This window comes from Erinaceus europaeus, chromosome 13 (genome assembly GCF_950295315.1).
Source record: "Erinaceus europaeus chromosome 13, mEriEur2.1, whole genome shotgun sequence".
NCBI classification, from domain to species: Eukaryota; Metazoa; Chordata; class Mammalia; order Eulipotyphla; family Erinaceidae; genus Erinaceus; species Erinaceus europaeus.
The window spans coordinates 52,221,203-52,234,498 of NC_080174.1; the positions used below are offsets into that span (position 1 = coordinate 52,221,203).

At 41.1% G+C, this 13,296-nt stretch overlaps 1 protein-coding gene across 13 annotated transcripts in view; it reads left to right on the forward strand.

Moving 5' to 3' along the window:
- Positions 1-13,296, forward strand: part of ZMYM1 (zinc finger MYM-type containing 1) — a 67,251-nt gene that overhangs the window by 50,676 nt on the left and 3,279 nt on the right. For 8 of the 13 annotated variants that reach the window (XM_016192571.2, XM_060205855.1, XM_007533101.3 and 5 more), the window contains 3 exons: positions 1,473-1,622; positions 1,975-2,012; positions 3,046-6,902. In XM_016192571.2, the coding sequence (XP_016048057.1) occupies positions 1,473-1,622; positions 1,975-2,012; positions 3,046-5,346 (2,489 nt within the window). In that variant the 3' untranslated portion in view covers positions 5,347-6,902. Of the gene's footprint in view, positions 1-1,472; positions 1,623-1,974; positions 2,013-3,045; positions 6,903-6,938; positions 9,794-12,476; positions 12,702-13,296 lie in introns of those variants that run through there. The other 5 variants (XR_009553790.1, XR_009553792.1, XR_009553788.1 and 2 more) reach the window with 5 other exon arrangements.

Sequence of the window (13,296 nt, forward strand, 5' to 3'; positions counted from 1 at the left end):
TAATAACCACAACGGGGCTACAACAAAAGGGGGAAAACATGGTCTTCAGGAGCGGTGGATTCATGGTGCAGGCACCAAGCCCAGCAATAACCCTGGAGGGAAAAAAAAGAAAGAAAGAAAGAAAGAAAAGAAAGAAAGAAAGAAAGAAAGAAAGAAAGAAAGAAAGAAAGAAAGAAAGAAAGAAAAATACCGTTCGCTTAACCGAGTGTGTCACTGTCTGGCCCCCCATAAATATTTTCTTAATATTTTATTTTAATGAGAGAAGAGAGCAGAATTCTGCTCAATTCTTGCTCATGGTGGTACTGGTGATTAAACCTGGTATCTCAGAGCATCAGGTATAGAACTCTTGATTTAACGCACATATTATAGTGTGCAAGGACCAGGGTTCAAGCCTCTGGTCTCCACCTGCAGGGGGCAGACTTCACAATTGGTAAAACAGTGCTGCAAGTGTCTCTCGCTTTCTGTCTCCCCCTTCCCTCTCAACTTCTCTGTCTATCCAATAAATAAGTACATAAATAAAATATTTTTGAAAATATGTAATCTTTGCTTTGTAAAGACAAGATTATTACTGATTTTTTTTCCCCAGAGCACTGTTCAGCTTTATAGTGCATTTTAATTAATTTATTCATTTTTAAAATTTTTATCATCTTAATTTTTTGGATAGGGATAGCCAGAAATTGAGTGGAGAAGGAGTGAGACAGAAAGACACCTGTGTACTTCAGCAATTACAAAGCTTTCCACCTACAGGTGGGGACCAGAGGCTCAACCAGGGGCTTGAACCTGGGTCTTTGTACATTGTAATATATGTGCCTAACTAGGTGTGCCGCCACCTGCCGCCGCCCCCCCCCCCCACGTCCTTTTAAGCATTTTTACTTGTCATAATCTTTGTGTGTTTTTTTCTTTTTTGAGTCCTGGTTTATCATACGGGCTCCGTGCCAGCACTAGGAATCCACCGCTTCTGCTCCTGGTGGCTTTTTTTTCTCCTCTCTTCTATTTTATTAGGACAGAGATTGAGAGGGAAGCGTGGCATAGAAAGGGAAAAAGATGGACACCTACAGACTTGCTTCAGCACTAGTGAAGAGTAACCCCTGCAGGTGGGGAGTAGGGGCTTGAACCACCGGGAGTTTGTACATAGTATGCTTAAATGGGTGTGCCACTGCCCAGCCCCCATCAAATTTTTGAAAAAGAATATTCATGCTGAAAGAGTTGTTACTTGGCAAAATAACACACTTGGATAGAGTGCTATGGCTACTTTCATTCTAATTTTATTCCTAGTTCTTAAATTTTTTCATGGTCTAGGAGGGGGATAAAGCATGGGACTTTCAAATATGAAGGACTTTTCAAGCTGAGTTCAGTCTCCAGTAATACAGGTACCAGAGTGATACCTGGTTCTTTCTCTGTCTCCTCCTAGCATTCCCCATGAATAAGTAAATAATTTTTTTTTTTAAATTCTTTCTGTTTATTTTTATCAGTAAATGTTTCCATGGTGCAAAATGCTTCAGTGGAGCGTGTTTCTCCAAAGAAAGATACAACTCCAGATACAACTCCAGTTATAAGCAACATAGTATCATTAGCTGATACTCAAGTTGCTCTGCCCTCCACAAACTCTGATGTCTTACCAGGTAAAAATTGATGTCAATATATTTAACATAGGGGCCGGGTGGTGGCACACCTGATTGAGCGCACATATCACAATATACAAAAACCCAAGTTCAAGCCCGCAGTCTCCACCTACAGGGGCAAAAGCTTTGTAAGTGGTGAAGTAGGGCTATAGGTGTCTTTCTTCCTCTCTCTCTCTCCCTTCTGTCTCGATTTCGGTCTCTATCCAATAAAGATATTAAAATTTTTTAATATATATATTTGTAAGTTATCTTTTTGCTGCCTGGTATGAAGTAAGCAGTTATTGTTTGGGGTTGTTACTTTTTTTATTTGAATATAAGATCTTGCATTTTAAGTTCCAATTTGTTTTAACAGGTACAGTTTCTTTAGAAACAGCAAATGTCATCACAAATGTAAGTTTTTTTATTTTATCCATAAGAGCATAAATATACCAAACTTCAAATTTGACTTGATAACATTAGTAAGACTATTTACTGGGGGAGTTGGGCGGTAGCGCAGTGGTTAAGCGCAGGTGGCGCTAAGCACAAGGACCGGCATAAGGATCCCAGTTCAAGCCCCCGGCTCTCCACCTGCAGGGAAATTGCTTCACAGGAAGTGAAGCAGGTTTGCAGGTGTCTATCTTTCTCTCCCATTCTCTATATCCCCCTCCTCTCTCCATTTCTCTCTGTCCTATCCAACAACGAAGACATCAATAACAACAACAATAAAATAACAAGGGCAACAAAAAGAGAAAATGAATAAATATTTTTTAAAAAAAGAATATTTACTGTGGGGAGGAGATTGCATAATGGTTATGCAAAGGGATTGTCATGCCTGAGGCTCCAAATTCTCAGATTCAATCCCCCCACATCACAAGCCAGAGCTGAGCAGTGCTCTGTTAAAAAAAAAAAAAAAGATATATAGATATATATTAGCTTTTTTCTCTGGGATACTACTGTTTTTTAAGTAAGTAGCTCTAGTCACCTGAGCAGTAAGCATTATTATATGCTAAAAGGTGTTTTTAACATATATTGCTCCATCTAGATTACAAATAAACTCATGGAACGGCATAAGGAAAGCAGTTCGAGCCCTAGGCTCCCCACCTGCAGGGGGTCACTGCACAGGTGGTAAAGCAAGTCTGCAGGTGTCTATCTTTCTCTCCTCCTCTGTCTTCCCCTCCTTTCCATTTCCCTTTGTCCTATCCAGCAACAATGACAGCAATAGTAAAACAATGATAAACTAGGACAAAAAAAGGGAAAGGTCGCCTCCAGGAGCAGTGGATTTTTAGTACAGGCACCAAGTCTCAGTAATAACCCTGGAGATAAAATAATAATAATTGTTCCTTTTTCCTCTTATGGAGCTTACTCCTTTTGTGTTAATAGATATGTTTGAATTTTTATTGATAATTATTAATACAACTATTATTTTCTTGTTTTCTTTTTTAAGACGTCTGTGAGTTCACCCAGTGAATCAGGCAGTGGTATTACTAAAAGTAATGTGGATCATCCAAGCCTTTCACCATCTTCACCAGTACTCAGTCAGCATACAGTTGACTCCAGTATGGAAATAGAAAAAGACCATGTGTCAAACCAGGCTCCTAAGTGCAGTGTGAAATCTGTGGACATAAGTGATGAATTGTGTCCCCCGGAATTTCCATCGAAAGCACAAGCTGTTAAACGTAAAACACGAAACATTAAAAAATCCTCATGTTCAAATTTTCAGCACTTGGAAAATAGTGCTAAAAAGGACATGACATTTTGTTATTCATGCCAGTTGTTCTGCCAAAAGCAATTTAGCTATAGTGGAGAGTCATTTACAACCCAAAGTATTTCTAATTGGAAAAAAACCCTAGAAAAATTCAGAAAGCATGAAAAAAGTGAAATGCATTTGAAGTCATTGCAGTTTTGGAAAGAATACCAGTTTTGTGATGAAACTGTTGGTAATAACGTATCCATTCACTCTAAAAAGACAGAAGAAAATAAAAAGTACCTACAACTTATAATTGAAAATATTTTATTTTTGGGGAAACAATGTTTAATCTTACAAGAAAATGATCAGTCTACTACATCTGTAAATAAGGGCAATTTCTTAGAATTGTTAGAAATCAGAGCAAGAGATAAAGGAGAAGACCTATTTCGTCATATGAGCTCCCAAATAGACTTTTATAATAGTACACAAATTCAGAATGATCTTATTGAAATAATAAAGACTGAAATGTTGCAAGATATTGTGAATGAGATCAATGTCTCCTCAGCTTTTTCAATAATATGTGATGAGGTAACTGATAGTAACACAAAAGAACAGCTTTCAATTTGTGTAAGATACCCACATAAAACATCAAAGACTTTCTTAATTAAGGAAAGGTTTTTGGGTTTCATAGATGTTGGAGAGAGGACTGGGACTGACATACAGATTAGTATCAAAACTTATCTGCAACATGTTGGACTTGACTGTAGTAAAATATGTGGCCAAGCCTATGGTAGTACAAATAATTTAAGGGGGACATTTAATAACATAGCAGCAGAATTCAAGAAGGATGAGCCAAGGGCTTTATATACACATTGTTATGCACATTTCTTGGATTTTGCGATAATTAGGTTTTGTAAAGAAGTAAAAGAACTACGAAGTGCTCTAAATACTCTTACTTCTTTGTTTAACACTATTCATATGTCTGAGAAAGTGACTGCAAATTTTCAAAACATCTTTAAACTAAGTCAAAACAAAACATGCAAGAAACATACATCAGAATTGTGTTGGACTGTCCATGATCGAGCGTTATTATCTGTGATTGAGGGTCTTCCAGAGATTATTGAAACACTACAAGCTGTCTCAAGCCATCCTTCAAATACAAATTTGGCTAATGAGTTGAATGATTTGTTGACATCAGTTTGCAAATTTGAATTTATCTTTTGTTTGAATTTTCTTTATAGAGTGCTAAGTGTTACAGGAATTCTTTCTAAAGAACTTAAAAGTGAAACTATAGACATTTTTTCTCTCTCTTCAAAGATTGAAGCAATTTTGGATTGTTTATCATCTGAAAGAAGTAATGCCTGTTTCAAAACTGTCTGGGAAAAAACAGAGGAAATATGTCAAAAAATAACTTGTTTTGAAGTAGAAAACCCTTCTTTTGAGAGAAAAAGAAAAATTCAGAAGACAATAAGACATACAAATTCAGAGAGTGGTTTTTTTCCTACCTCTATAGAAGAACACTATGAAGTTCATATTTATCACCAAGGATTGGACAGCGTATTACAAAATTTAAAATTGTATTTTTCAGAATTTGATTATTGCAAAATGAAGCAAATTGCAGAAATACTATTTAAATGGAATGAACCACTAAATGAAGCAAAAGCCAAACATGTTGAAGAATTTTATAAACTTGATGCAGACATCATTCCAGAACTTAGATTTTATCAACATTATGCAAGGCTCAACTTTGTCCTAAATGACTGTATTAACTTCATCAATCTTGGCTCTTTGTTCATTCAGCATGGTCTTCTCAATAATATTCCTGGAATATCAAAGCTATTGTATATTGCTTTATCTTGGCCTATTACTCCAGCAAGTGCCAAAAACTCACATTCTACACTGAATCATCTTAAGAAATACGTAAGTCATACAATGGGACAAGAGAAGGTTAGTGGACTGGCCCTAATGGCTGTTGAGCAGGAATTGACAAATAAACTCATGGAGACTGAAAGACTCAATGGCATTGTGGAAAAGTTTATCCATCAAATAGAAATATAATGCATGCTAATTTGAATTTACCTAAAATAATTTTGTATACCCATTAGAATGTTGAGATCTTATAATTTAATCTTTGAAGAATTTTTTTCCCAAACAGAACCTGTAAGCATTCACTAGATTAAAAATTCAGAAGTATATAGAATATACATAATGAAAAGTTGTCTGCTCATATTTTAGTACCCAGTTCCCTCTTCCTGAAGTGTTACCTGTTTCTTAAACGGCCTTCTAGAATGTATAGTGTACAGTTTTTCAACATGTGTTTTCCATTTAAGTTACCTTGTTCCTTGTTAGTACAGTGTCTTTAATTTTTAATCTTTTTAATTATTTAACTGCATAAAATTTTGTTGTATGGGTGGCCAGGTGGCAGCTTACCTCAGAGTGCACACATTACCATGTGTGAGGTACCCACTTTGGTACCCCTAACACACACCTCTTGCTTCACAAGAAATGGAGCACTGGCTCCTCTTTCTCATCTGCTGTCAAAGAAAAAAAAAAAAACCACCGGGAAAAGTGCAGTCAAGTAGACACCAAACCATGATAATTACTCAGGTGGCAAAAGATTTCATTGTATGTATATGAAGATTTCATCGTGTGCATTTACCATATTTGAGCAATCCCTGCTTAGACATTTTCCATTATAATCTTTTGTAATTATAAATAGACCCTCTTACGAATCTTGTACATAGGTTATATTGCACAGAATTACTGTTTTGCTTTGTTTTTTTCCCTCCAGGGTTATTGCTGGGCTCAGTGCCTGCACCATGAATCCACCGCTCCTGGAGGCCATTTTTCTCCCTTTTTGTTGCCCTAGTTGTTGCAGCCTCGTTGCAGTTATTATTGCCATTGTTGACGTTGCTTTGTTTTTTTTTTTTTTTTCTAAAGAGGATAGTACGTGGGACCTCACCATGTGATTCACCACTGAACTACTTATCTAGCCCCAAGATCCAATTTTATATGGAAAATTAGGAACTATTAAGTTAGGAAACTTGTGCATTCTTTTATTAACAGACTGCTTTATATAAATATTGTGTCACTTTACAATCTTACGTGTGTGTACCTATTTCCTCAATTCATTATGACCTGTTATTTACTGATCTTTTGCCAGTTGGTCAGTTGGTTAATGGTATTTAAACCTTTGTAATGGTTACATTTTGATGAGCTTCTGCACTTCTACCTAAGAAGGTTGCTTATACAATAATTTAATGTCGGACATAAAAACATGAGGTTCTCTGGGGTGCGTGGTAGGGTACCCAGTTAAGCACACATAGAAGGCACATGGACCCAGGTTCAAGCCCACAGCTCCCCACCTGCAGCAGGTCTGCAGGTGTCTTATCTTTCTCCCCTCTTGATTTCTCTGTCTTATCCAATAATAAAAAAAAAAAGTAGGGATAAAAAAAAAATGGCCACCAGGAATGGTGCATTCATAGTGCTGGCACAGAGCCCCAGAAACTGTAGGCAAAAAAAATAGATTCTGAGTTTAGGCCCTAGCAACATGTGTGCCAAAGTTTCTCACTTCTTTGTTATATTAATAAATACTGGGTTGTTGAAAAATTTTATGATTATGTGTATTTTTCCTGTTTTTCTTTTACCAGAGCACTGCTCAGCTCTTGCTTATGGTAATATGGGGGACTGAACCTGGGACTTTGGAGTAGACTTTTAGGTGTAAGAGTCTCTGGACATAACCATTATGCCATCTACCTTCCACCCAGCCATGAATTTCCAACAAACCAGTAAATACAAAATGATTAAGGTTGGTGGGCCCACAAAATAGCTCATCTGAAAGTGTCTGCTGTGCCATTCACATAACCAAACAGTAGCCCTTTCTTACTGCACTGGAGATTCTTACATGCTCTGCTATCTTTTGCTTTCTGCAAACAGTCTAGGGCAATGAAGCCCCAGTAGCAACAAAAAAATAGCTGGCTGTGAACCATTTATATTTCTTACTGTGTGGACAATAGCATTTAGGCTTTAGAGTAAGCATTACATACTGCTAATTTCTGGTTAACACAAAATCTATACATCTAAGGGAGAAACTAGAAAGCATCACAGTACATCAAACCAAGAGTTTCATATATACACAAGTTCAGTGCTCTACCTGTGGAGTCCTTTTCCCAACTTCCATGTCTTTTTTATTTTCCCTTTTGTTGCCATTGTTATTGATGTTGTGGTTAGGACAGAAAAATGGAGAGAGGAGGAGGGGAAGATGGGAAAAGACAACTGCAGACCTGCTTCACTACCTGTGAAGTGACTCCTCCGCAGGTGGGGAGGGAGCCAGGGGCTGGAACTGGGATCCTTGCAATTTGTGCCAAGTGCACTTAATCCACTGCACTACCGACTCCTGTCTTTTTAAAATATTAGAGACAAATCAAGAGGGAATGGGGGGGGGGTTAGCATAATGGTTATACAGACTAATGCCTAAGGCTTCAGAGTCCTAGATTCAAACCCACACACCACACCATAAGCCAGTGTTCTGGCTAAAAGAGGGAAGGAGATGGAAAGAATGAGACATTTGAGACCTGGTGGTGGTGCACCTGGTTGAGCGCACATTACAATGTGCAAGGACCCAGGTTTGAGTCCTTGGTCCCCATCTGAAGGGGAAAAGCTTTGCAAGTAGTGAAGTAGTGCCAATAGGGATCTCTCTTTAAAAATACCTTTATTGTTGATAAAGACAGGAATTGAGAGGAGGGGCATATTGGGAGGGAAAGACCCCTGCAGCTCAGGTTCACCACACTTGAAGCTTTTCCCTTGTAAAATGGTGCCCAGGGGCTTGATTGTGTGTCTGTGACCAGGTGCACTACAGCCTCCTCATTTCCCCCTTCCCTTTTTTAGCTGTGTCTATCCAATAAAGAGTTTAAAAAAAAAGGGGGGGGAAGGGCTAGGCAGTGGCACACCTGATTAAACATCCAGTGAAGTCATGTCCCTGGTCTACAGGGGAGATACTTCACAGGTGGTGAAGCAGGTCTGCAGGTGTCTTTCTCTCACACTCTCATCTTTCCCTTCTCTATTTTCTGTCCTATCCATCAACAGCAATGGCAACAAAATGGGAAAAATGGCATCCAGGAGCAGAAAATTTGTAGTGCAGGCACTAAGCCCCAGCGATAACCCTGGAGGCAAAAAAAAAATACAAATGGATCACAAATTTAGGCCCTGAGAAGACCCTGTATAAGGCTCACCTGCCATGTCCCAGGGTGGGCTCCTCAGCTACCCTGGCTACTTTAACTGGGCTTCTCAGGCTTTCCCTTGGCTACTACATACCTGTCTCTTTGCCTCATTTTTTGTCTTTTTAAAATAATTCTTTATTATTGGATAGAGATAGCCAGAAATCAAGAGGGTAGGGGGAGACAGGGAAAGAGACAGACACCTGCAGTACTGCACCAAGCTTTCCTCCTGCTGGTTGGGGACCAGGGGCTTAAACCGAGGTCCTTGAGCATTGTAGTACATGTGCTCAAGCAGGTATGCCACCATCATTCCCACCCTCCCCCTTTTTATTTTAAAGATTTTGTTAATGAGGAAGATAGAGAAAGAATCAGACATCACTCTGGTACATGTGCTGCCGGGGATTGAACTAAGGACCTCATGCTTGAGAGTCCAATGCTTTATCCTCTGTGCCACCTCCCGGACCACGTCCACCCCCCCCTTTTTTTTTTTGTCCCGTATTTCTTAGCATTTTGGTGCCAAAACCCAGGAGAGGCTGCAGAGCTAGCCCTCTGCTCAGCTTCCCCCTACCTGTGTCTCCTTTCTCTGGCCCTATCCCAATTATCTTCCTTCACACCTCAAGGGGAGCTAAGTACCCCTGAGCTCACTTAAGATTTTTTTTTTTTAATTTATTAATGGGTAGTGCAGCGGGTTAAGCGCATGTGGCGCAAAGCACAAAGACCGGCGTACGGATCCTGGTTAGAGCCCCCGGCTCCCCACCTGCAGGGGAGTCGCTTCACAGATGGTGAAACAGGTCTGCAGGTGTCTTTCACTCCCCCTCTCTCCATCTCTCTGTCCTATCCAACAGTGACATCAATAACTACAGTAACAATGAAAAACAAGGGCAACAAAAGGGAAAATAAACATAAAAAATTAACGAGTGGGATAGGAGAGAGAACCAGACATCACTCTGGTACACGTGCTGCTGGGGATTGAACTCAGGACCTCATGCTCAAGAGTCCAACACTATCCACTGTGCCACCTCCTGGACCACAGCTCACTAAGATTTAAAGGCAGCCAGAAATTACCTGGACTCTAGAGCCATGTAGTTTATGTCGGGGGAGGCATTGCCATGTCTTATACTGGATTCTATTGGTAAATCCCTTTCTCTTTTTCACTCCCTGTTTTCTCTCCCTTTAACCCCTTCTCATTCTCCCCACCACCTTCTAGAGAAGAAAAGAGAAGGGCCCTTTGCCATCTCAGTCTCACCATTTGATTGGTTTATCTCAATGAAAGAAAACTTCCAGACAAGGTAAGAAAACTCGCCCTCCTAACCCATTGGTTCTTTTGGTAAAAGTGGCTCCAGGAGCTTAGGGTCTCAGAGACCCTCTTCCTATTGATAGTTCTGAGTCGTCAGACTATTCAAAGGGAGAAGCTATTATTTTTTAATTATTTCTTTATTGGGGAATTAATGTTTTACATTCAACAGTAAATACAATTGTTTGTACATGCATAACATTCCCCAGTTTCCCATTTAACAATACAACCCCCACTATGTCATTTATCATTCTTCATGGACCTGTATCCCCATCCACCCACCTACCCCAGAGTCTTTTACTTTGGTGCAATATGCCAATTACATTTCAGGTTCCACTTGTGTTTTCGCTTGTGATCTTGTTTTTCAACTTCTGCCTGAGGAGAAGCTATTATTTTAACCCAATCAGATAACTGCAACACCTTCTTATAAATTTTCTGGTTTTCTATCCAATAAATAGATTTTAAAAAGATGATTTTTAAGGTGATTTTTTTTTCTTACAAAGAGACACCTGCAACACTGCTTCACCACTCACAAAGTTTTCCCCCTGCAGGTGGGGACCAGGGGCTTGAACCTGGGTCCTCTCACATATATTCACTCAACAAAATGCACCACTACTGAACTGACCCCTGCCCCCCCCCCTTTTTTTATTTTTAACCAGAGCATTAATCACCTGTTTTATGATGGTGCAGGGAATTGAATCTGGGACCTTAGAGCCTCAGGCATGAGTCTCTTTGCATAAATATGCTATATTCTCCTACCCTCCAGCAAAGTTTTCTTCTGCATAAATATATCAAGTAAATTGGCATTTTGAAGGTTTGGGGGAAACAGCATAATGACTGCAAAAAATTATTAAAACACCCAGCAAAGCACCCTGTGAACCTCCTTCTAGCGTTTGCCCTTCTTCCGTAGCCAGTCAACAGCGTCAGGTTGAGCCTGATGTAAAGTTTCAAGACCTCCTTTGAATCTGGAGAGGTGGCAGTCGTTGACTATGTGGGTCATAGTCTGTCTGTAGCCGCAGGGGCAGTTCGGGTCGTCTCTGGCTCCCCAGCGATGGAACATAGCGGCACACCGGCCATGGCCTGTTCGATAGCGATTGAGGAGGGCCCAATCATAACGTGCTAGGTCAAAGCCGGGTTGACGCTTGCAGGGGTCTGTGATGAGGTGTTTGTTCTTTATCTCAGCTGACTGCCAACTCTGTTTCCAAGAGTCTGGAACAGAGAAGTTCAGTGTAGGCATAGGGGACCAGATTGGGTGATGAGACGTCAAGCGTTGGACAGGGTGGGCGAAGATATCCGCGTATATTGGCAGGTCGGGTCGAGCGTAGACGTGGGAAATGAACTTAGATGATGCCACATCCCGACGAATATCTGGCGGGGCGATGTTGCTAAGAACTGGCAGCCATGGAACCGGGGTAGAACAGATGGTTCCAGAAATTATCCTCATGGAGGAGTATAATTTGGAATCGACCAAGTGGACATGGGGGCTACAGAACCATACTGGGGCACAGTATTCTGCAGTGGAATAGCATGCCAGAGATGATGATCGTAGTGTGGAAGCGCTTGTGCCCCATGAGGAGCTGGCCAGTCTTGCAATGATGTTATTCCTCGCGCCCACCTTTGCTGCAGTTTTTATGAGATGTTCGTGAAATGACAGAGTGCCATCGAGAGTATCGCCAAAATAGACTGGCTGGGCTTCATGCCGGATTCTCGTATCGTCAAGCTGCACATTAAGCTCACGCGAGGCCGAGGCATGGTGTAGATGGAAAACAGATGATACCGTTTTTGCAGTGCTGGGGATTAGTCGCCATTTTTTACAGTAATCAGATATCAGAGACATGTCTTTCGTGTTTCCTCGAGGATGTCAAACTTGGATGCCTGTGAACCTCCTATAGGCAAGGAAACCCTACTGCTTGCTTTTTTGCCAACCCCAAGTTCCACTGCCACCACCTAGGACTGAGGATTCAATCTCCTTTCAGACCTGAATTCTGTGATCAGAACATAGTGTCTGCTAGGCAATTTTTTTTTAAAATACTTATTTTCCCTTTTGTTGTCCTTGTTTTGTTGTTGTGTAGTTATTGTCGTTGATAGGACAGAGAGAAATGGAGAGAGGGGAAAAGACCTGCTTCATCGCTTGTGAAGGGACTCCCCTGCAGGTGGGGAGCTGGGGGCTGTGGGATTCTTAGACTGGTCCTTGCACTTTGTGCCACCTGAGCTTAACCCGATGCTCTACCGCTGACTTCTGAGCTTTTAACTTTTTATTACCTCTGCTTATCTTATTAGTTTTTGTATACCTAGCTATAACTAGTCAGCCTTTCTTTGTGTACTAATCAGAGGGCAGTAGTGCAGCGGGTTAAGTGCACATGGAATGAAGCACAAGGGCCAGCTTAAGGATCCCAGCTTAAGTCCCCAGCTCCCCAACTGCAGGGGGGTCGATTCATGAGTGAAGCAGGTCTACCTACAGGTGTTTCTCTCCCAGTCTTCCCCTCCTCAAACTTCTCTGTCCAATCCAATGATAGAAATAACAGTAAACAAGGGCAACAAAAGGAAAAAAATATCCTCCAGGATTTGTCCTGCAGGCATTGAGCCCCAGTGATAACCCTGGAGGTAAAAAGAGAAACTGATCAAATTGGGGCCCAGAACTTGTAGCTCAAGCTGATTCATGTATGGTTTTTGTTCAGGAACCCACCCCCCAACCCTGTTTACAGCTGCCCAGGTTTACTCAACTCCAGCCCTCATCCTACCAGAGCAGAAAAACCACCTAATCATCAAGGGAGAAGCAAGACACTTGACTAGAGAGCTTGTACTACACTGAAGGAAATTTCAGTGGTGTGTGGTTAATGTAGTTTTGTTGTGGTCCTTTAATGCTTTAAGTTTCAAAAAAAAAAAAAAAAAAACTGAGTGTTGGCCTTCCCTAAGGTTTGGTCCCTGTAGGAATGGTGCTCTGGCTTCTTATTCACTCTCTTAGGGCATGTGCATTCACAGGACCCAATAGATCTACAAAGAATCCTTAAGGTAAAGAGACTCATGCCTGAGGCTTTATAAAGTCCCAGGTTCAGTCCCCCCTTGTCACCAGGAGCCAGACCTGTGCTCAACTAGGGCTTATTGTGACCGGGGGGGGGGGGGGGGGGGGTGGGTGGGCTGAACCTGGGACCCTGGAACCTCAGACATGTTTATTTCGCATGACTATTATCCTATGTCCCCTACCCAATTTTCTTATTTCACTTGATAAGAGAAAAATTGAGAGGGGAAAGGTAGACACTTGTGAAGCTTTCCCCACAGGTAGGTACTGAAAACCATGCACACAGTAATATTGGTGAGCCTAACTAGGTATGCCAACATAAGCCTCTGAGCAAAGACACTAAAATAACTTGTATTAAAGATCAGTTTCTGGGGGTCGGGCGGTGGCGCAGTGGGTTAAGTGCATGTGGCGCAAAGTGCAGGGACCGGCGTAAGGATCCCAGTTCGAGCCCCCGGCTCCCTACCTGCAGGGGAGTCACT